This window comes from Periophthalmus magnuspinnatus, chromosome 3 (genome assembly GCF_009829125.3).
Source record: "Periophthalmus magnuspinnatus isolate fPerMag1 chromosome 3, fPerMag1.2.pri, whole genome shotgun sequence".
Taxonomy (NCBI): domain Eukaryota; kingdom Metazoa; phylum Chordata; class Actinopteri; order Gobiiformes; family Gobiidae; genus Periophthalmus; species Periophthalmus magnuspinnatus.
The window spans coordinates 14185710-14207262 of record NC_047128.1 but is presented as its reverse complement, the minus strand read 5'-3'; the positions used below and the strand labels follow the sequence as shown (position 1 = coordinate 14207262).

General features: G+C 42.1%; 1 protein-coding gene across 1 annotated transcript in view; it reads right to left on the bottom strand.

The window, feature by feature from the left end:
• Nucleotides 1-21553, bottom strand: part of mpped2a (metallophosphoesterase domain containing 2a) — a 41971-nt gene that overhangs the window by 10209 nt on the left and 10209 nt on the right. The window contains exons 3-4 of the mRNA XM_033991695.2: nt 15807-15988; nt 7468-7693 (exon numbers count right to left, since the gene is read on the bottom strand). Coding sequence (XP_033847586.1) covers nt 7468-7693; nt 15807-15988 — 408 coding nt within the window. The remainder of the gene's footprint in view (nt 1-7467; nt 7694-15806; nt 15989-21553) is intronic.

The following is a 21553-nucleotide window of genomic DNA, read 5'->3' as shown; positions in this document are numbered from 1 at the left end:
GGAACAACATTTCCATGGAAACAAGCAGGAGGCAGCCGTCCTTCAGGCCAAATAATAGTTAGGTTTGTGGAGATGCAAGGCCGCTCACTGTAAGGGCACATGTTTTTCTATGTTCTTCAGTGCAATAAACAACTGAGCCTAACCCTACAGTTCAGACCTCTACAAACGTTCTGAAATGGCTGTGTGTCAGATGCCCTCCCTGTGTCTCTTATTCTGTGTAAAATTTCAGATTTCAACCTCTCTCAGATGTTAACGCCTCTGTACCTGTTTAAAATGGTTGAGCGACACATATTGTTGCTGTGCTCATGAATCTTTTAGTGACAGCCCCATTAGAAACAGTGTTAAACCCACTTGTGCTGGAGTTGTCCAAACACTCTCAGCTTGTGCTCTGTGAATAGAATCATTGTTCAGTTGTCATTCTCGTGTTCGGTTGTATTTCTGACCAGTTTAAATGTGTGACTTCCTTCCTGTGCCCCGGGACCAGAGGTTATCAGGACCAAACACCTCTCTCTAAACACTTTAACCTCATAAACACCACAAGTTAAAATAACAGATTCTGAATGAGACCAAGGAAAGTCTCTCACCATTGTGTTTCATTGTTTAGGGGATAGAACACAGAAAATTTGAAACTTAAGAATTAATTTCCGCAAAATGAAGAACCACAACTTTCAAATGAAAAAACAAAGATACAGTAACTTTCTGGATCTGGCATGTCACCTGCACGTTTCCATGGAAATACAAAAGTTAAAACCACTTTAGAGCATGTTTTTTGCCATGTTTTATGTGGAATATTTTAGCCAAAGAACATTTCCATAGAAACAATCAGGAGAAAAGAGTCAGGTTTGTGGAGATGCAAGCCCACTCAGAGTATGCTCTGAGTGGGCTTGCATGCTTTTTTTTTTTGGCTAAAAGTTACATATTATGGCTTTAAGTTCCTTGAAGATTTGGTCTGGTTAAATCCTTATTTGGGCCATGGTTTAGATCTAGTTTAGTCCAAGTTATATTCATGCTTTAGTCCGTGGTTTAGTCCGTGGTTTAGTCCGTGGTTTAGCCCGTGGTTTAGCCCGTGGTTTAGCCCGTGGTTTAGCCCGTGGTTTAGCCCGTGGTTTAGCCCGTGGTTTAGCCCGTGGTTTAGTCCGTGGTTTAGTCCGTGGTTTAGTCCGTGGTTTAGTCCGTGGTTTAGTCCGTGGTTTAGCCCGTGCTTTAGCCCGTGCTTTAGCCCGTGCTTTAGTCCGTGCTTTAGTCCGTGGTTTAGTCCGTGGTTTAGTCCGTGGTTTAGTCCGTGGTTTAGCCCGTGGTTTAGTCCGTGGTTTAGTCTCTTGTTTGGCCAAATTAGACCTGGTTTAAAGAGACACGGTATAATTTTTTGGTGGAGAGTCTGCAACCTGCTCGTTTCCATAGAGATGTTGTTGCTTTACCTGAAATGTTTCACTGTATGGCATTAACCTTATCTATCCCCATGGAGACAAGAGGCTCACAATAGGAATGCATGTTTTTTCGATATATTTTAATTAGGTTTTTTTTGCAATATAAAAACTCAACAAAAAGAAAAATAGAAGTTTAATGTCATACCATGGGAGATTCCAGAAAAAGCAACATTATACCCATGGAGACAAGCAGGTGAACCTCAGCAGAAAAGTTCCATAGTGCACTTTTAAAGTCGTTTCCTTCAAATTGAATTAAATGTTTGGGATAAAAACTTGTCTAAAAGCTCCACTCTTACAGACGGTGGTTCAATTAGCAGACTTCTCTTAAAGCCAGTCTCGCCCACGTTTCAAACATAATGGATTTTTAAAGCTCCTCTAAAACGCTTCAGTGCCCGGTCCCTCCTCTGCTCCTGTCGGATTTTATTAACAAGAGACGATCAGACACGAGGAGACGCAAAGAGGAGGAAAATAAATATATCTGCCCCTCTCCTCTGCTCCTCTGACCCTCTCCTCCTCTGACCCTCTGCTCCTCTGCCCCTCTCCTCTGCTCCGTCTCTTGCCTGTGGAGTTGTGGTCGTGTGGTGCAGTGAATTAATATTAATAACGAAAATAAAGAAGCTGTGATTTATGACCAAGGCAACGAGGAAAGACACCGATACTGCATCCAGGGAATAGAAGGACTAGACCAGGAGTAAAGCAGAGCTAAAGCAGAACTGAACCAGGACGAAAGCAGGACGAAAGCAGGACGAAAGCAGGACGAAAGCAGGACGAAAGCAGGACGAAAGCAGGACGAAAGCAGGACTAAAACTGGACTAAAACTGGACTAAAACTGGACTAAAACTGGACTAGAACTGGACTAGAACTGGACTAGAACTGGACTAAAACTGGACTAAAATTGGACTAAAATTGGACTAAAATTGGATTAGAGCACCAAACCACGACTACTATAACAGGAGTGGACCAAGTGTACAACTGGACTAAAGCTGGACTAAACTGGACAAGAAGTCTAAAACAGGGCTGAACCAGAGCTGAACCAGGTGTACAACTGGACTAAAGCTGGACTAAACTGGACAAGAAGTCTAAAACAGGGCTGAACCAGGGCTGAACCAGAGCTGAACCAGGTGTACAACTGGACAAGAAGACTAAAACAGGGCTGAACCAGAGATGAACCAGGAATGGACAAGGACTGAATCAGAACTATCCAGATCAGAACTAGACCAGGACTAGTATGTGGACAGTGCTAGAACTAGAGAAGGTCTACAGCAGGACAAGACCAGGATCAGAACCGGGACTGAACCGGGACTAGGCCAGGACTAGGCCAGGACTAGGCCAGGACTAGGCCAGGACTAGGCCAGGACTAGGCCAGGACTAGGCCAGGACTAAGACAGGACTAAGACAGGACTAAGACAGGACTAAGACAGGACTAAGACAGGACTAAGACAGGACTAAGACAGGACTAAGACAGGACTAAGACAGGACTAAGACAGGACTAAGACAGGACTAAGACAGGACTAAGACAGGACTAAGACAGGACTAAGACAGGACTTATACTGAGCAGAGTGCTGTTTTTTAAATGCATGATTTAAAACTCTCTCTCAGAAGTACAACTTTAGGCACCACACTGTTAATCAAATGAAATTCTCTGACAACATAATTAAAATAATAAACGATTAACTGGAACGTAGATCAATCTTGTTACAGACACACAACTTTCATTTGGATTTCTGCTCATTTCTCCATCTTTCTTTAAACTTAAAACATGTGGACAGGCAGAAGAGGGTACGCCCACTCAGGGTTCATTAAGATGTTTGGAATCAGGAACGAGACACTGTAAGGTTTGTTGTTATTGTTACTAATTGGCAAAAAAATACATTCATTAACAAAAAGCTTTTATGAATTTGTTTAGCAATTTAGTCAGACAAGACAAAAGAGTAGCTGTTGATTAAAAGTATAATTATTTACACTGGGGAAAAAAGGAGCAGAGCCAGAGGAGCAGAGCCAGAGGAGCAGAGCCAGAGGAGCAGAGCCAGAGGAGCAGAGCCAGAGGAGCAGAGCCAGAGGAGCAGAGCCAGAGGAGCAGAGCCAGAGGAGCAGAGCCAGAGGAGCAGAGCCAGAGGAGCAGAGCCAGAGGGGCAGAGCCAGAGGGGCAGACAGGGGCAGACAGGGGCAGACAGGGGCAGACAGGGGCAGACAGGGGCAGATATCACATTGCATTTTACATCTAAATTCCCAGAGGAAGATTCAGTGAAATGAAGCTGTGAGTTTTGACAGCACAAGTCCCTGGAGACATACCAACATATGGACCAGCCAAGACCAGGTCTAAACCAGGACTAAAACCAGATCAGAACAAGACCAGACCAGATGGGATGCATATGTCTACAAATGTTTTACATTTAATTTGCAATCATAACTTAAAGAGGGGATAATATGCCAAATTTACTTTTTGGAGATTTCTACCATGTTATAATGTTGTTCCCTCAAGAAAAACATGCCTGAAGAGGTTTATTGCCACCCATGCACGTTTGAGTATTTTAGTGATCTCTCCTGAGCACTATCTGAATCCTCCTTACAGTTAGCTGCACAATTTTGTGCAAAGCTCAGCAAGCTTACATCACCCGTGCTCTCACACGACAATTCTCCATAAATATACAAAAACATGATACAAAACTTCACAAACCTAATGTGATGTGCAGTAGTTTCATTAGTGGGATGCACACTGATAGTGTTATGATAATGCTCTGAAGGGGGAGTGAGTTAGCATGGAGAGCAAAGGGAGGGAGACTCAGACTCAGTCAAAAATGAAAGTGAAACCTATTAAAATGTTAATATGCTGTTTTGGGTGAATATAGCATTTTCAAAACAAAAGGTAACATGGTGATCTAAATATCTAAATAAATATATATAAAATACCCCTTCTTTTAGTAATGAAATAGGTGTGTTAAAAAGAATAGTGACCAAAAATGCAATGCTTTATAGCTGCTACAAATTAAATGAGGGTAAAACCAAAGTTATTAGTCATCTCAAAACCAGGACTAAACGAGGTCTAGACCAGGTCCCAAGTAAGACCACTACACCAAGGCAATTATCCAGATAGAGTTTTTACAATTTGACAATAGAATGTCCTCTGCAAAGAACAAAATATATATTCTTTTACAGAAAATCATTGTTGTACCTGTAGTTTAGACCTCTACAAACATGTTCTGAAATGTCCCTGTGTGTCAGACGCCATCCCCTTGTGTCTCCTTGGGGTCTTATTCTGCGTAAAAGCTATTAACCTTGTAGTTTAGACCTCTACAAATTCTGAAATGCATGAGATTTTTTAAGATAAATAAAGCTAAAACTAATCACAACACTCATCAAAAAATTACACTTTTCATGCAGTGTCCAGCGATGGTCAAACTGTACATTACTGCTGCATTTGTCCATTAGAATCTATTGTATTGTCATTGCACTCTTTGTCATAATGTGTCTCATTTTAACCCCATTACAGAGGCCTGTCCTTTGGGGCGATATGAACAGACACGTCCTTCCGGGAGATGCAGATGTGTCATTTACAGAAGACACGCTTTTCATTCATTTATTCAGCTGCAAAAGGTCACACCCATTTACACCCAGAATAACTCTGTCCATCTCAGCCTCCTGTGTGTCAGATGCCCTCCCGTCCTCCCTCATCCCCATGTGTTAGATGCCCTGCCATCATAGACCTTCAGTTGTGTTATTTTTGTCTTGAAGGTCGTAAACTTGTACAGGAAGTGCTCTTTTGTTGAACTTCCTGTTTGTGTTAAATTTATTAACCTCTCACACTTTTAAAGGTCTGGTTTAGTCCTGGTTTAGTCCTGGTTTAGTCCTGGTTTATTTATGGTTTCGTCCTGGTGTCGTCCTGGTGTCGTCCTGGTGTCGTCCTGGTGTCGTCCTGGTGTCGTCCTGGTGTCGTCCTGGTGTCGTCCTGGTGTCGTCCTGGTGTCGTCCTGGTGTCGTCCTGGTTTCGTCCTGGTTTCGTCCTGGTTCATCCCCGATTATGTCCCGGTTCAGTCCCGGTTCGGTCCCGGTTGGTCCAGCCCTGATTTAGTATTGTCTGTTGATGCTGCAGGATTCAGGACAAAGGGCCAAAGCTGCAGAGACTAATTTTAGAACGACCCACATGAGTTTATTTAGACAAACAGACACAGAGAGAAAAGGAGGGGAGAGAGGGGAGAAAAAAGAAGACAAGATAGAGAGAGGGCCTCAAAATTCCACACTGCAGTTATGATTCAGTCCTGACTAAATACCTAAGGGTGAAGTGTTTTGCTCATGAACAGAAGAGCACACCCAGAGGTCTGTAGTGTGCACAGTTCAGCGGCAGTGTTATGTGAGAGACAAACAAGGGTCAAGTTTGTTTGGCCTGAGAGAGTGTGAAAGAGAGAGAGAATAAAGGAAGGAGAGAGCGTGAGAGTGAGAGAGAAGGAAGAGAGAGAAAGAGAAAGAGGAGAGAGAAAGAGAATGAGAAAAGAGAGAGGGGAGAGAGAGCATGAGGAGAGGAGAAAGAATGAGGAGAGAAGAGAAAACGAGGAGAGGAGTGAGAATGAGGAGAGGAGGGAGAATGAGGAGAGGAGAGAGGGGAAGAGGTCAGATTGTAGCACTTAACCTCGGGGACTGTTACAAGAGAGGGGGGCAGTGGAAGAGGGAGGGGAAGAGAAACAGTTGAGGAGGAGAGGCGGAGGGTAAACCAAACCAGAAGACTCCAATGTTTAACTAGTGCCTTTTAAACCTAAGTAAATTTTGAATTTATTATAAAAGCTGTAGTTTGTGACAAAATGAGACCACTGCTGCTATACGCCGCTCTGTTGTATAAGTCGCACCAAAGAAAAAATGCATAATAATGAAGAAAAAATGATATACAAGTCAGACTGGACTGTAAGTCGCATTTCTTGGTAAAATTTATTTTACAAAAATCTAAGGCCAAGATTGGACACTTTATCTTTTAAAGCAAATAATAATAATAATAACAACAACAGTAAAATAGGCTAAATAGCAGTACAGTACACCAGCATAACATATTTATATTTATTCAGCTACATGAAGCATAAACAACAAACGTGTCTGGTATGTTAACTTAAGATATTAACAATTAATCAGATATAAAAACAAGCTAACAAGTTTACTCTCAATCTCACTCACTAAATCAGTAAATCCATTGAATTCTTCATCCTCTGTCGCTTTTCTCGTCAAACAGAAGTGAGCTCAAAAAGCAGTGCTCTGATTGGCTGTGCTTGGGCACAGCCAACTATTAGGTCATTAGCCAAGTAGGATTTGTCAAAAAACATTTAAAATTTTTTTTGATTGTTTTGACTGAAAGTAACAAAGTTGCATATTTAAACTAGCAAAGTGCCACTGAGCATTAATGTAATATATTTACCATATTTTCCAGACTATACGTCGCTCTAAAATATAAGTGTGCAGTGTACAGTACAGTGTGACAATAACAAAGATGTGAAATTATATATTTTATTAATTTCACATATAAATTGCATCTATGTATAAGTCACACCCTCGGCCAAACTATGAAAACCCAAACTATGAAAAAAAAGTGTGACTTATAGTCTGGAAAAAACGGTAATTTTATTATCAACTACAAACTCCAGTATAAAGTATAAATTACTGCTGAGATGTCAAGTTCCTATCAAGTTTATTGGGAAAGAGCGCTGTTACCGCTGCCTGTGCATGGCCCTACTACAGCATAGCACAAAACCTGGAACAGATCACTGGGAATGACGGACTGGATTAGGCAGGCAAAGTATGAAATAAAACACGGAAAGGATTTCTATGAAGAGCAGGTTGACGAAAGGTGATTAGCGCTGCATAATTTGATTGACAAGGCAGAGTCTGCTGTTGGTGAGGCACCCTGCCAATATAATGGTAGAATAAATACTGGTATGTCTTATTACTGTGGTAGTATGTATAATATTGTTGTAATCACCATGATGTGTTTTGTGTGTTAGCTGTATGTATAAGTACTCACCGTGGTGTGTTTTGTATATTAGCTCTATGTATAAGTACTCACCATGGCGTTCCGTATATCCTGAAGCCTTTGACCGTCACGTCACTGTCCTGCAGGTACACACAGTTGGTGAGCAGAGCCTGAACGTTATCGAAGTCCTCGGGTTTGAGTTTGGACACTGAGGGAAAACGGTAATAATCCTGCTTCACCAACTCGGCCATAAAGTCCTTATCGAACGTGAGCTCGTGGTTCCCCGCGATCACCACCTTAAACTCATATGGGAGCCCCCCTGGACAAAAGAGGAGAAAGTGTTAGGATCAGACAAAAGCAAAACCAAGAACACATCAATTTTAAAAATTGTCTGTACTAAATGGAGTATTGCATTTTTTTCTCCTCATAGACATCACTTTTTAAAAATAAATCTTTCCAAAAATTGACATATTCTTTGACAAAACACTCATAAAGAAATTTTTTAAAATAAACTTGTGCGTTCTTCTAACACACTCACTTTCGCAACGGTTAGAGTTTTCAGAGTGAATATGTCATATTTTAGAATTTTTTCTGAGAGTTCATTGTAAGGTTTCATTTTAAAGCCCATTCTGGCTCAAACATCCCTCTCACTCTTTGGACCCTCAGCTCTGGACAGTGGATATATTTTGTGTTTACGTCTAACCTCAGTGTGATGTATTGTTATTGTGTCCAGAGTCCCGGTCCTTGGTCTGTCCCTGGTCTGAGCTCTTATACTCGGCCTTGAAACCCCCTCCTCCCTCCATCTCTCCCTCCTCCCCCTCTCCTCCTATCTCCCTTCCCCTATTTTTCTTCTTTACTCCCTCTTCTCCTCTCCTCTCCCTTCATCTCTCTTCTTATCCCCCTTCACCGCTCTTCTTTCTTCTCCTCCTTTCCTCTCCCTCTCTCCTCCTCCCCTCTCCTCTATTTCCTACAACAATCCCCCTCCCCTCTCTCCTTCTCCTCTGCCCCCTCTCTTCTATCTCTCCTCCCCCTCTCCTTCTCTCCTCCTTCCCCTTCTCAACCTCTCCCCCATGTTTGCGCATCCCTCTCTCCTCTTCCTCTACATTCCTCCCTCTCTTACTCCCTCCATTTAACCAGGCTGAAATATAGTGGTGCCAAGTGCTCCGTGCTCTCAGCCCTGACCCTGAACTAATCACGCTGCGTTCGAGGCGCAGGGGCACGGAGGAAAACTGAGCGCTCTGATAAATGGCCGTGTCTTTTCCTGTTAGAGAGAAAAGACGTACGGTGGCCTGCGGAGGTCAAACTGCACAGGGGAGGAGGGAGTTTGAGAGTTTGAGAGGAGAGAAAGAGCAGGTGTATAGGGCACAGGGCAGAGAAACACATGGTCAGACTTAAGCAGGTGAGAAGAGGAACAAAGAGGGGACCTGTTATGTAAGCTTTAAATACAACATTAAGCCTTTTCTGATATTTAATTATAGTCTATAGAGCTTCACAGTCCCGGCCAATTTGAAATCTGCTCTGGTTCTGAAAGTTTTCATTTATTTTTCCCATAGACTGAGAATTGAGAAAAAATCAAATATTAAATCAGACCTATTCCAAAAAATTGACTTTTTAGAGCTTTTAGTTGAAGTTGTATTTTGGAGTGATTCATGTTTGAGAAATCTTTAATCGCTTCTCAATTGCGTTGCGAAAAATACTGACATTGAATAGTATATTGAGGGCATTGGTGACCTGGTTCAGACCTGGTTCAGACCCGGTTCAGACCTGGTTTAGACCCGCTTTAGACCCACTTTAGACCTGGTTCAGACCCGGTTTAGACCCTCTTTAGACCCGCTTTAGACCTGCTTTAGACCTGCTTTGTGTGGGTTTAGAATGATTTAGTCCTGGTTCAAACACTCCATCTTTTAGACAGAGCCCAGACTGTACTGTTATGAACACAGTGATTTATGTTCAGGTTAAACTGTCTGGAGTTTGGGACTTCCACTTCTGAAGGTCAAATGAGCCAATGACCACAGACCACAGACTACCTCTCCATCTCTGAGCTCCCGGAGCTGTGGGGTAAACGGCAACAGAGTGTGCAGCCATTTTAGAGGTTTTAAGTCTCCTGTGCACTCTTTCTTTGTTTCTTTCAACATTAAATTGTTTATTTTATATTGCTATGTGGACTTATATCTGTGTCCTTAGGAAAGACAACAGGGCCCTAAATAGGTTGGGTTCACGGTTGACGATGTCATGTTTTTAGACGGAGGACAGGGGTCTACATAACTCTATGGCACATTTATCCTTTTTATTATCTTTTTTATGTTATGGCCTAAGTCTTTTCACCTGACAACATCACGTCTTTGGGGTTGAATAATGACACCACTTTCTAAAGCTATTGTGAAAAAATAATCTCACTTTTGTTTATTTATACAGACAGAGAAGACATTTAACTTTGTGCCAGTTTTTGTTTCATGTGGATAGGCCCAATAATTAAGAGTAATAATAAGAGTAACAGGTTCCTCTCACTGAGCTGCAGGACAGTGCGCTTTTCGAGGTCGTTTGTCCCTTCAGCTATCAGGCTGTTTAACAGATCTGCCTGATATGAACTGTAATTTCTATATGACGAATACTTTATACTATTGATAGTAATATTTTATTGTTTCTACTGTTATTATTGTGTGTGTTTGTGCAAGTGTGCGTTTGCTGACGGACACCTGAATTTCTCCCTTGGAGATTAATAAAGTTTTTATCTATCTATCTATCTATCTAATTACAGAGATATTAACCATAAACCAGGTCAACACATCTGACATCTAACACATTTTGAAGCACGATATACTGATACAGAGAAACACTGCCATAAGCGATAATATTGAAACTACTTTATGCCACTGATGTACTATCCCAGTGAACAGATTTTTAAATAGACAGAATCATAAAAATGTATGCACTGCAACAAATAAATAGCAGAATGAACTAATAATTAGCCATTCAAGTTATTTATTCAACCTTCAACAGCTCAAATCTCACCGTATTATAAGAAAAATTATGAAGAATCTAACCATTGCTGCAAAGAAAATGTACACATGATAAATACCGAGCCCCAAAATATATTGTTCCAGCTTTCATATATTAAACACTAAGTCGATATAGTCGTTATCATGACAGACTACTTGTGTCTGCTCCAAACCGCATGTTTTTACTGACAGAGGATTGGCTGTAGACATCCATTAAAACGCCCAAGCCACTGAATCACTGACCGTTACAAACAATTGGATCTTGATTTGATTGAAATTGGATTCATTGCACTGGGGCTGCAGCAAATCGAAATCAAATCAAAATTTAAATGGACACAATTAGCAAATCACAAAGGCTGCAATTGCATAAGTGCCATAATTTTCTCCACAAATAAAATCTGTCTTTTTCTACATGAAAATGTCAAACCTTGTAGTTTAGATCTGTACAATCATATTCTGAAATGTGACTCTTGTATTGGTTTGTCAGTTCAGATTTCAGTCTTTTTGTCAATTGTTCTGGACGTGTTTAAAATGTGAACTTTGAACAGAATCCTAATATCAAAACATAAATAATAATCATCACAACTGCAGGTATGTTTTTGGGCAGGAAACAAAGTCCAAAATGTGTGTCACTATTTTGATGTCCATATTATGAATGTGTTTGTGACGATGGCGCCGGCTCAGAGGAGACAGATGGACCAGGGGCTTAAAGCTCCAGACACATGTGTGATTTATCCCTGGGTAAAATGTCTAATTTGGAAACTCCTGAAGGTCAGCTGTCCCAGAGGTCAGATTCTGAGGCATGATCGGACTCTGCCTCTCTGTCTCTCACACCGAGACGTGCCTCTTCATCCTCCTCTTTATCCCTTCCCCTCCTCTCTACCCTTCTATCACTCTTCCTCCACTCCTTAGCCTTCTTTCCCTCCCCCTCCTCCTCACCCCCCTCCTTTGTTCCAGTTACTCCTCATTTTCCTCTTTTCTCCTCCTCTTCTTCCTGTCCACTCCCCCTGCTCTTCATCCTCCCCCTCTCCTCTCTCTTCATCACATCCTCCTCTCTTCGCCTGCCTGCACTCGCTACACCTCTCCTCTCTCTCTTCCTCCTCCCCCTTCTTTTAACCCTCTCCTTCTCCTCATTCTCTCATATCTTCTCCCTTCTCCCCTCCTTCCTCCTCTCCCTTCTTCTTTGCTGCGGTCGCTCCTTCTCCTCTCCTCTCTTCCTCCTCCACTTTCCTCTTCCCTTCATCTCTTTCCGCCTCTTCATCCCCTCATTCCTTCCTCCCCTCTCTAACTTCACCTATCTCCTCCTCTGTCCTCCCTTATTTATGGAGTAACTTTGTTGGGTCTCCCCTCTCTGCTCTGCGTTTGTCTGTGTTCGTCTCTGTTGTGCTCTGTTAGTGGGTCGAGCTTCGGTCATAAATTCACAGTTTTTTTTCTGGCCGAGTATTTGTGCACCTGCAGCAGCCGGTTAAGTAAACCTCTGGCACATGCACATATAAGGGAGGGAGGGGAGAGAGAGGGGAGGGAGACGGGAGAGAGAGGGGAGAGAGGGGAGTGAGACGGGAGACGGGGGAGCAAGAGTGGAGGGAGACGGGAGAGAGAGGGGAGTGAGAGGGGAGTGAGACGGGAGGGAGACGGGAGCGAGACGGGAGCGAGACGGGAGCGAGACGGGAGCGACAGGGGAGCGACAGGGGAGCGACAGGGGAGCGACAGGGGAGCGAGAGGCGTGCGAGAGGCGTGCGAGAGGAGAGTGAGAAGGGAGTGAGAGGGGAAGGAGACGGGAGAGAGAGGGGAGTGAGATGGGAGGGAGATGGGAGGGAGACAGGAGCGAGACGGGAGCGAGACGGGAAAGACAGGGGAGCGACAGGGAAGCGAGAGGAGAGTGAGAGGGTAGAGAGAGAGGGGAGAGAGGGGAGCGAGAGGGGGAGAGAGGGGAGCGATAGGGGAGTGAGACGAGAGAGAGGGGAAAAAGAGGGGAGAGAAAGGGAAGCGAGACAAGAGAGAGAGGAAAAAGAGGAGAGAGAGAGGGGAGCAATAGGAGAGCGACAGGAGAGAGAGGGGAGAAAGGAGAGCGAGAGGAGAGATGGAGGGAAGAAAGGGGAGAAAGGAGAGAGAGGGGAGAGGCAGAGAGGTGGGTGGTCATATTCAAAGTAGTTATTTTGTAGGTGCAAAAATTAGAACTCCTGTGATATTCACTAGAAGCCACCCTGTAGCTCTCCAGTGTTTGGGCTTGTGACAGTAGTCCAAGGCACTCGATGCACTTTACATCGAAGAACCACTCACCCATTCAACAAACTGGGGGTGCGGGGTTAAGTGTCTTGGCCAAGGACAACAATATTCATCTGCAGGACCTGGAGTTGCCCTACTAACTATGTTTATGTTGAGTGCGGAATTCAAATTGCCAACCTTCGAATCAAAGGCAGAACAAAAGGCAAAGGGGCCATACAAACCAAAACTGTACTTCAGCCTATTGGACGATCTAGATCTAGTAGGAAAGATCCATGTGGTTTTCTCTCCGCTGGATTTAACAAAGGTTTGATGTCTCTATTTGCTCCACTGTTCTGATGCTTTGACCAATCAGCTTTTCTTTTATTTATCTGAACGCTCCGCTTTTCTGGAACGGTTTCAATGAGCTGTCCCAGATTGATAATATGTAGAAATGTATAGAGGTTATGCAGATGACACCACCACATTCAGAATTTTTTAGCTCAAACCCATGTAAAATGTGACAGAGCTGCTACAGTCTAATAACAAATATAAAAGTCTACAGCTCTGCTAAATATTTAGTTTGTCCTTGACTCTAAAACAAGAAAATCAAGTTAACAATAGAAAACCGGTGAAGAGTGAAACTAGCAGCTAAAAAACAGAACATTGCAGACTACACTCACATTTATCACTGACACAGACTTCGGGATCAGATCTGTATAAAAAAAGTGCACTAAGTGAGTGTGATGTCACCCATAGCATTAGGCTCCCGTCAAATTAAGCTAATTGAGGCTAGCAGTAAAATGGGCAAATTTGGAGCAAGGCTGTTGAAGGTAACGCCCCTTCTCGTCTGCACCACTGGTTTAGCACGGAGCAGGAGCTTAGCAGCGTAGTCATTTCTGTTGCTAATGCTAGCGGGAGCAACCTCTGGGAAAGAAGATGCCGGATTTGTCTGTTATTAATGTTCATATAATATTCGTAGAGTGGGTCAATATCAACATTTTAAGACCATGATGATGAGGCTCATTGCAGCAGTTACAGAGAGAGGGGTGACAGTTTCTCAATGTAAAGTGAATTGGAGCCAGAGTCGATGGAGCCGGAAGCACACCTGAGATCATTTCCTATTTGGAACGCAGCGGCTAGCACCTTAGCTATGTCTATTTATATATACAGTCTATGGATCAGACACAGTTGAACTGATCCTTTCTCTCCTGAAATAACACGGTTCTGAGTCTGTGTGTTGAGGATTAATTGCTGCGTCACGAGTTGAAGTGTCCCTTAGCTCGCCTATCATTAGTTAACAAGCTAACTACGCTCTGCACAGTCACAGCAACAACGAAGAACTACTATCTGTTTGAATTTTGCTGTATAAAGCTAATTTGAGGTAACAACAATAGCTCCACGGACAAAAATTAGGCCAAAAAAGCAAAGACGCACATTTAGTCTGCCTTAGAACCTCAGTCAGAAAGAAGAGGAGTGTTATTCAAATGAAATGATGTCGGTACATAACCTCTATACAATACAGTCTTCTACCATAGACTGTAGTGTAAAGCCTACACTTCCACATATTGCCAATCTTTTGTTAAATCCAGTTGAGAGAAAAGCACCCTTGACATATTACCTTTTATTAGTATTGTGGATTTATCAAGAACAAATCATGATTCAAATTCAAATTTTAGTTTATTAAAGACATCTCTGTGGTATTAAAAAAGTGAAAAAACTACAGGTTACAAGTTTAGATATGCAAATTTTGTGTTCGACATGTAATAATAGTCTAATAATGCCTCCTCTTTGCTCAGTTTCTGATCGATAGCTCTCTGCTCCGTGCTGCGTTCCGGGGCTGCTCCTGTGTGGGATTTTAGACTCCATTAAACAGCACTTTGTCGTGAACCGCAGACAGGATGGGGTCAGAGGTCACGAGGCAGAGGGGCTGAGGGTCGTAGGTCACAGCCGACACACTTCAGGCAGACACAGTTTAAGTGTGCTGCTGTGTGGTCCTGGGTGAAATTTGGAACATTACCCGATCTGGAGCTGCAAGTGCTGAAGCTGCTATTGTAACCAGAGAAATCATAATTAAACTATTAACTATTAAATTAAAAAGAGCTATTTTTCTGACCAAGGTTGCAGTTGGGATTACATTTACAATTTGTTTTAATAAAAGGTTTTTGTTCAAAGTTCACATTTTAAACACATCCAGAAAAATTGACAAAAAGACTGAAATCTGAACTGACAAATTAATACAAAAATCACATTTCAACATGTTTGTACAAATCTAAACTACAGGGTTAGACACTTTTATGTAGAATAAGACAGGAGAGTTTGTTGTTTGTGGAGAAATTATGATACTTTAAAAATGATTTGCCAATTGTGTCGGTTCAAATTTCGATTTTGATTAGATTGCGATTAATCTTGCAGTCCTAATGTTTTACTGATAAATACTTGCTCAAACTCTGTGAAAAGGATGTATTTAAACTATTTATAAACGTGAGAAAACGGACAAGGGCAGAGTGATGTCTGATGTAAAACGCACAAACTGGATTATGAGCAAATAATAGTCAAAGTAAATGACATGGTAACAGGGCTGGGCCATAATCACAGACTGATCCACGGTTCAATTGGGCGAGTGTGAGCGACTTTTTATTCAAATTACAATCATTCTCTTTTATGTGTATAGTGTATATACAATTGTAACAGAATTGCAAGCATATTACTGAGTCAGTCATTGAACTTCTTGACTTCAGAGGAGCTGCATGAGCTCGGTGCAGTAACAATAGTAATAACAGCAAAAGAAAAATTCTATTCTGTCACTGGACAAAGGTTTTAGAGTAAAAACGTTTGGCTGTTCATTCAAGCCGCTTCTTCAGTTCTAGTCAGATTTCTGGTGGACACTGCCTTATATCTATGTGAAGGGAGGAGCTAACTACACTGAAACTAACAAACCTATTTGTTTACAGTTTGTTGGGTTGGCTGGGTCTGATTAGCTACATGAACTGTGAGTCATATTAAACATATTTGTTCAACTCCTAATTGGTACTCTCACACCAATTAGCATACTGGCTATCACCATTGTTTTCCATGTTTTGATTTAGGTCTGAGGATGGAGTTATAATAGAAGTAATAGTAGTGATATTAGTAGCAGTAGTTGGCAGTAGCATTAGTAGTAGTATAGTATAGTATCTACAGTGGTATTTACAGTATTAGTAGGATTATAGTATTTATAATAAGTCTTACCAAGCCAGTCATTAAACTTCTTGACCTCTGAGGGCAGTCCGAGCTCTGTGAAATCTCCAGTGTGGAGCAGCACGTCTCCATAGGGCATCTGGATCCCGTCGGTGCGAGAGTGAGTGTCCGAGATACAGACGAAACGCGTGTGAGAGGCTGGTTTAGGCGTGTCGTACGGGATCGGGTCCACCCTGACATAACATAAGAGAACAGAGAAGTGTAAGAATATGCATGAAAAAAGAGACACAAGTTATACATCATCCTGAACGCAACAAAAATAATGCTGATTTATTCTTAACTGCAAAAAACATTGGGCATGATGTCCTATTGTTTTATGTTATAGTCTGGCGTTTTGGTTCAAGACAATTATCCAATCAGAAACCAGAATGAGCCTCACACATTTGGATTCTCAGTTTGGATAGGTTAATATTACTAATGGTGATTTTTCTGACAATGCGATTAAGATTAGATTTGCGATTTCTGTTTTAATAATCTGTTCAAAGTTCACATTTTAAACACGTCCAGAAGAACTGACGAAAAGACTGAAATCTGAATTGTCAAACTAATACAAGAATCATATTTCAGAACACATTTGTACAGATCTAAACTACAGGGAAATTATGGTACTTCAAAAATATCAATATTGTGGTTTAAAATAAGCAAATTATATCATAATGATCCCCAGGTGTCATAGATTATAACTATAAAGCAGACACAAACACAATAGATCTCCTTTAAGTCTTCTCCGACCACAGCTGGACTCACTGTTGGCTTCACCTTCATTACATTTCACACAGTCGATGTTTTGCTTTTGTTACTTTCATTAAACAACAAACAAACTTAACATGATCTTTGCCCTGAACACGCTGGACATCTTGTTTTTATTGAGTCCTTCTTCCTCCTCAAATCGATATCACATTTTCACTTTCATTACATTCCTTTCTCCTCCAAACTAAGGAAATAATAGTTCTTTGTAATTACTTGTTTTTTTTTCTTTTCCTCCTTCTTTCTTTCCTTTCTTTGTAATTACTTCTCCCTTTCTCTCCCTCTCTCCTTTCTCTCTCCCATTTCTCCCGTGTCTCCTCTCTCGTTCTCTATCATCTCTCCTTCTCTCTCTCAATCTCTCTCCTCTCTTTTTGCTATTCCTCTTTCTTTCTCAGCTTCCTCTCCCTTCTCTTTTTTCTATTCCTCCTTTATCTCTCTCCCTCCTTCTCAACCTTCCTTTTTCTATGCCTCTCGTTCTTCCTCCCTTCTCTCTCCCTCTCCTCTTTTTCTACACCCCCACTCTCTCTTCTTCATCTCTCGCTCCTCTTTTTCTACCTCCCCCTCTCCTCTTCTCTTCTCTCTCTCTTCATCGTCATCATCATCTCTCTCTTCCTCGCTCTCGCTCCCTTCTTCCCCGCTCTACTCTTCCTTTCTCTCTCTTTCTTTCTTTCTTTCTTTCTTCACACAAAGCTGTGTTAAAAGCAGCCCTACCCTGGTGCAGTCTTTACAGGTAATAGAAGTACAGGCGTCCTGGTTTAATTGGTTTAAAGAGCCTGTTGTTGTTGTTGTAATGGGGCTTTCACTGCACCAGATTCTGTTTGGGCTCAAAGCTTTTTATGAACGTTTCTAGGGCACGTTTGTAAAAGGTGTTTTCTGAATCACTGAATCATTTGGTTTAAAATGCACCAATATTTACCTGCAAAACAGAAGTGAAAAAGAAATCTTTCAGAAACGGAGCTCTTTAGTACTGTGAGCCGTTTTAGTCATGGTTGGGTCATGGTTGCGTTGTGGTTTAGGCCCAGATTTAGACCCAGATTTAGACCCAGATTTAGACCCAGATTTAGAGTTTAGGCCCAAATTTAGACCCAGATTAGACCAGGTTTAGACCAGGTTTGGACCAGGTTTGGACCATATGGCCATGGCTCTGTCCTGGGTTCGGTCCCCAGTTCGGTCCCTGGTCTCTGAGCTGCTGTTGAACCATAATAGTTCCCACAGGCTGCTGCCTATAGTGAGTAAAGCATTCTGGGTAATCTCAGAGGAGCAGACTGTCTGTGCCCTTTGACCCCCAGGAAAAACAGAAGCTGAGAGAGGTCAAGAATCTAACCCACAACCCTACTGAGAGGAGGAGACACAGTACAACAGGGAGGACATGCACACAAGACTAAACTAGAGCTAACCTTGGACTAAACCAAAACTAAACCATGACTGAAATAGAACTGAACAAAGACTGAACCAAGATTAGATCAGAACTAATCCTTAAACAAAAATTTGGAGTATTCAGCATGGTTGGGTATCTATTTTATCACAAATCCCATTCCTCTCTACTGTGATCTGTATCTACCCACAGGGGGCGCTGTCAGCATGGTCTGGCAGAGCAGCACTTTGTTGTGATGGCATTTCTGGTGAAGTATGTAAAGAGGCAGGCAGGAATCTGTGCTGCAGAAGGCTGTGAAAGTAATCTAATTTTAACAAAGGGTCAGACATGTCTAGTGGTCAGTGATCAGCTTGGGGGTTTATACTGGAGAGGTCTACAGCCAGTTCTCTGTCAGTGAAAACACGTGACACAGACAAGACTTTGTTTGGAGGAAGAAAAAAAGTATTAAAAGATTGTAGTTCATGTTCAGGAAATTATTACTGAAAAAACATTTTTGTATTTGATAAGATAAAGCAAAATTGAAAATCTGGATCGATCATTATGAGGAAAAAAGTGATGCATTGATGCAGTGCAGTGATCATTTTGTATTTTCACTCAGGCCTGGAAGTGCAGTTTTTTATCAAGAACTGACTTTTATTAAGATGTTTTAGATCAATAATGGGATTTAAAATGCAAATTATTATTATAGATTATAACTATACAGCAGACAAAAGCACAATGTGTCTTACTTAACAAGAACCAAGTCTAACCCTGATCCAAACTCCAGCTCTAGTTAACAGCCCTGATGCCTGTGACTTTATTAAACCCTTTAAATTTCACTGTGTTACAGGACTCTGGGTCGTGTGCCGCTCTGCTCCACTTGATTAGCGCCTTGTTTTGAGGCCTGACCTTTGACCCGGGGAGCAGAGGTCGTGACCCCTGTGCAGCGGTGCTATTGATGAGCGATCGTTAGCGTGTGACCCGTTAGCGCTCATGCTAATCCCTCCGTAGCAGGTGGCTCAGATGTGCCTCGCGTCAAAAGCAGTTGACCTCCATTAACGCTCGTCTCTAATTACAACGAGTTAAAGTTTCATCAAAATGGCCGACAGTTTGACAGGATCAGAATGAACAGTAAAGCCAGTTTTACAGATTTAAAGGAACAGTTTTAGGTACAATTAGTGATGCAGGGATCTAGCTTTTTCAGTTCCGATACCGATTACAATACTATAGCATTTAAGTATCTGCCGATATCAATCGATACCAGTGCAGAGACTGAAAGCAGCAATTATTGTCTTAAAATGTGTAATGTAGCTGTTATTTACTCCTCAAGTAACTACACTCAAGTAACTCTGTGTAAATAAGAATTCAAACTTCATGAGACTTTCTAGATCAACTACGACCAGTAAATAATCTTATAACATCAATTTCTAACCAGGATATCGACTGAACCAATATTTGGAAACTGACAGCTGTTTCAGCAATTTTTTTCTGGATCATTGCTGATATCCGATACCAGTATCAGATCGGTGCATCCCTGATTACAATCACAACTGAACCTGTGTGTCCAGAGCCTTACCCTGCAGATAAAGACACAAGTGATTATCTTTATTACTTTATGGACAGGTCTCATGTCAAAGCTCAGAACCTCCAGAATTCACTCAGTGAGTTGCAGAGGCTGCACTAGCACTGATTCATGATCGGCTGCAGGTGCTGGGGTTTAGGTAGTGACCATTCATATCAGAGAGAGGCATTTTAAGTTTAAACCAACTAGATTTAGTCATAGGATGTGGCAACTGGATTAGATAACTCTTCTGGAGAGCTTATACACCAAATTATAACCGGTTCAGTCCCCGGTTCAGTCCCCGGTTCAGTCCCCGGTTCAGTCCCCGGTTCAGTCCCCGGTTCAGTCCCCGGTTCAGTCCCCGGTTCAGTCCCCGGTTCAGTCCCCGGTTCAGTCCCCGGTTCAGTCTCTGTTTTAGTCCCCTCCCCCTCAGTGCTTATCTGCTGCGCTTCAGCTGCCAGCGCTAATTAAATAAAGTCACCACGAAATGTGCAGGCTATGGTGGGGGAGGAGGGACAATTTGAGTTGGGTGCACTGATGCGCCTAAGATTTTCATTTGGGTGCATCAGAACAGGAAGTAGTATGCAAATACGCAGTTAGCTTAACCTCAGTCATAGATGCACAGAGCACAGCCTTTTCTCTCATGTGCTGGTTATAAAAGAAAAAGGTATGAAAAAGAAAGTGTCTTGAAGGACAAATGTTGAACTTTATGTTCTAATACAATGAAGACCCTGTTTAGAGGTGGCAAAACCATCGATGAAGCACTTTTATTCTGATGAATCAGTTTTGTGGGAATGCTAGATCATTTTGGGCCAGCAAAATTGTGATTTTTGTTGATTAAAAACAATTTATTTCATTTTTAGTGGAATATAACATCCCATGTAAAAAGGGTTGCAAAGTTTGCAAAGTGAGGCAATTGTGAGGCGACAAGTCAGGCGATTATTTTGGTCACAATCTAAATTTTAATATCGTCCCATCCCTACTTGCAATTTCAACAGCTGATCTTTGACATTGTTTGCAGTCTAGTTTTTTTTCATTGGCGTATCAGCAGTTTCAGTGTGGAGGATCTGCAGGTTTGATGCTGCACTTTACAAGTAAATACTCATTCACAAATACATGAAAAATGCCAAATTTGGGGTGTATTCAGACAACAAAAGTGCTAAAGTTCGCTTGTTTGATCCAAATCGAATGCAAACTTTATTTTTCAGTTGGTTCGGATCATATTCTCACTGCATATTTGGCCACTGGACTATAAAAGTAAATAAATGCACGTGTATGACGATCAGCACACATACAGTTTGTTAATACTCTAGTGTTAAAGTGTAAGATACACAGGTCCAAACCGACTGTGCCCAAACCAGGGGCTGAGATTCAGACTGAACAAAGCAGCTTGTGGTGGGGCGGCAGGTGTCTTTGCCAGCAGAAAACCACAGACCAGAGCACACGGGAACACGCGGTTCAGTTCAGCTGAATCAGGCCATCCCTGTGAACCGAAGATCACACACACCGTTAACCAAGCGCTAACACAGAGGACTGCTAACTCTGTAACCGGGACAGACATTGGACCAACAGTGTTACGCACGCGCAGCTGAATAATATCCTTGTGGAGTTCTTCAAACTTTTTTATTTCCAAAGGAATGGATTTCGTCCTGGACACATGGATTTAAATTGACTAAACAGCGGTCAGCTTCAGGACCTGAAGGTGCTTTTAGGAGTTTGAGTTGTGCGTTCTTGCTCTTGCTCCACATTCTTAACAGCAAGAAATGTAAAGTCATGCCTTCACATAGCGTGTGTAAAATGATCATTGCATTGAGCTGTTCCTGTGCATTATACAGCCTTTACACTGTGCCATGGAAGTGCATTATGTGATGGTACAATATGTCCATATTTAACAAACAGCCTGTGTGAGGAATGTTTCCAGAAACACCCAGGCCTCTTCCATTCGTCATTTTCACCAAAGGGCATTTACACATGAACAGCCCTCACTCCTTCGGGGCTCATAGTGAGCGGTCCCTTTGACCGTGGGCCTTCTGACCATGGGCCCTCTGACTGTGCGACTTTTGTGCACCAGTGTGA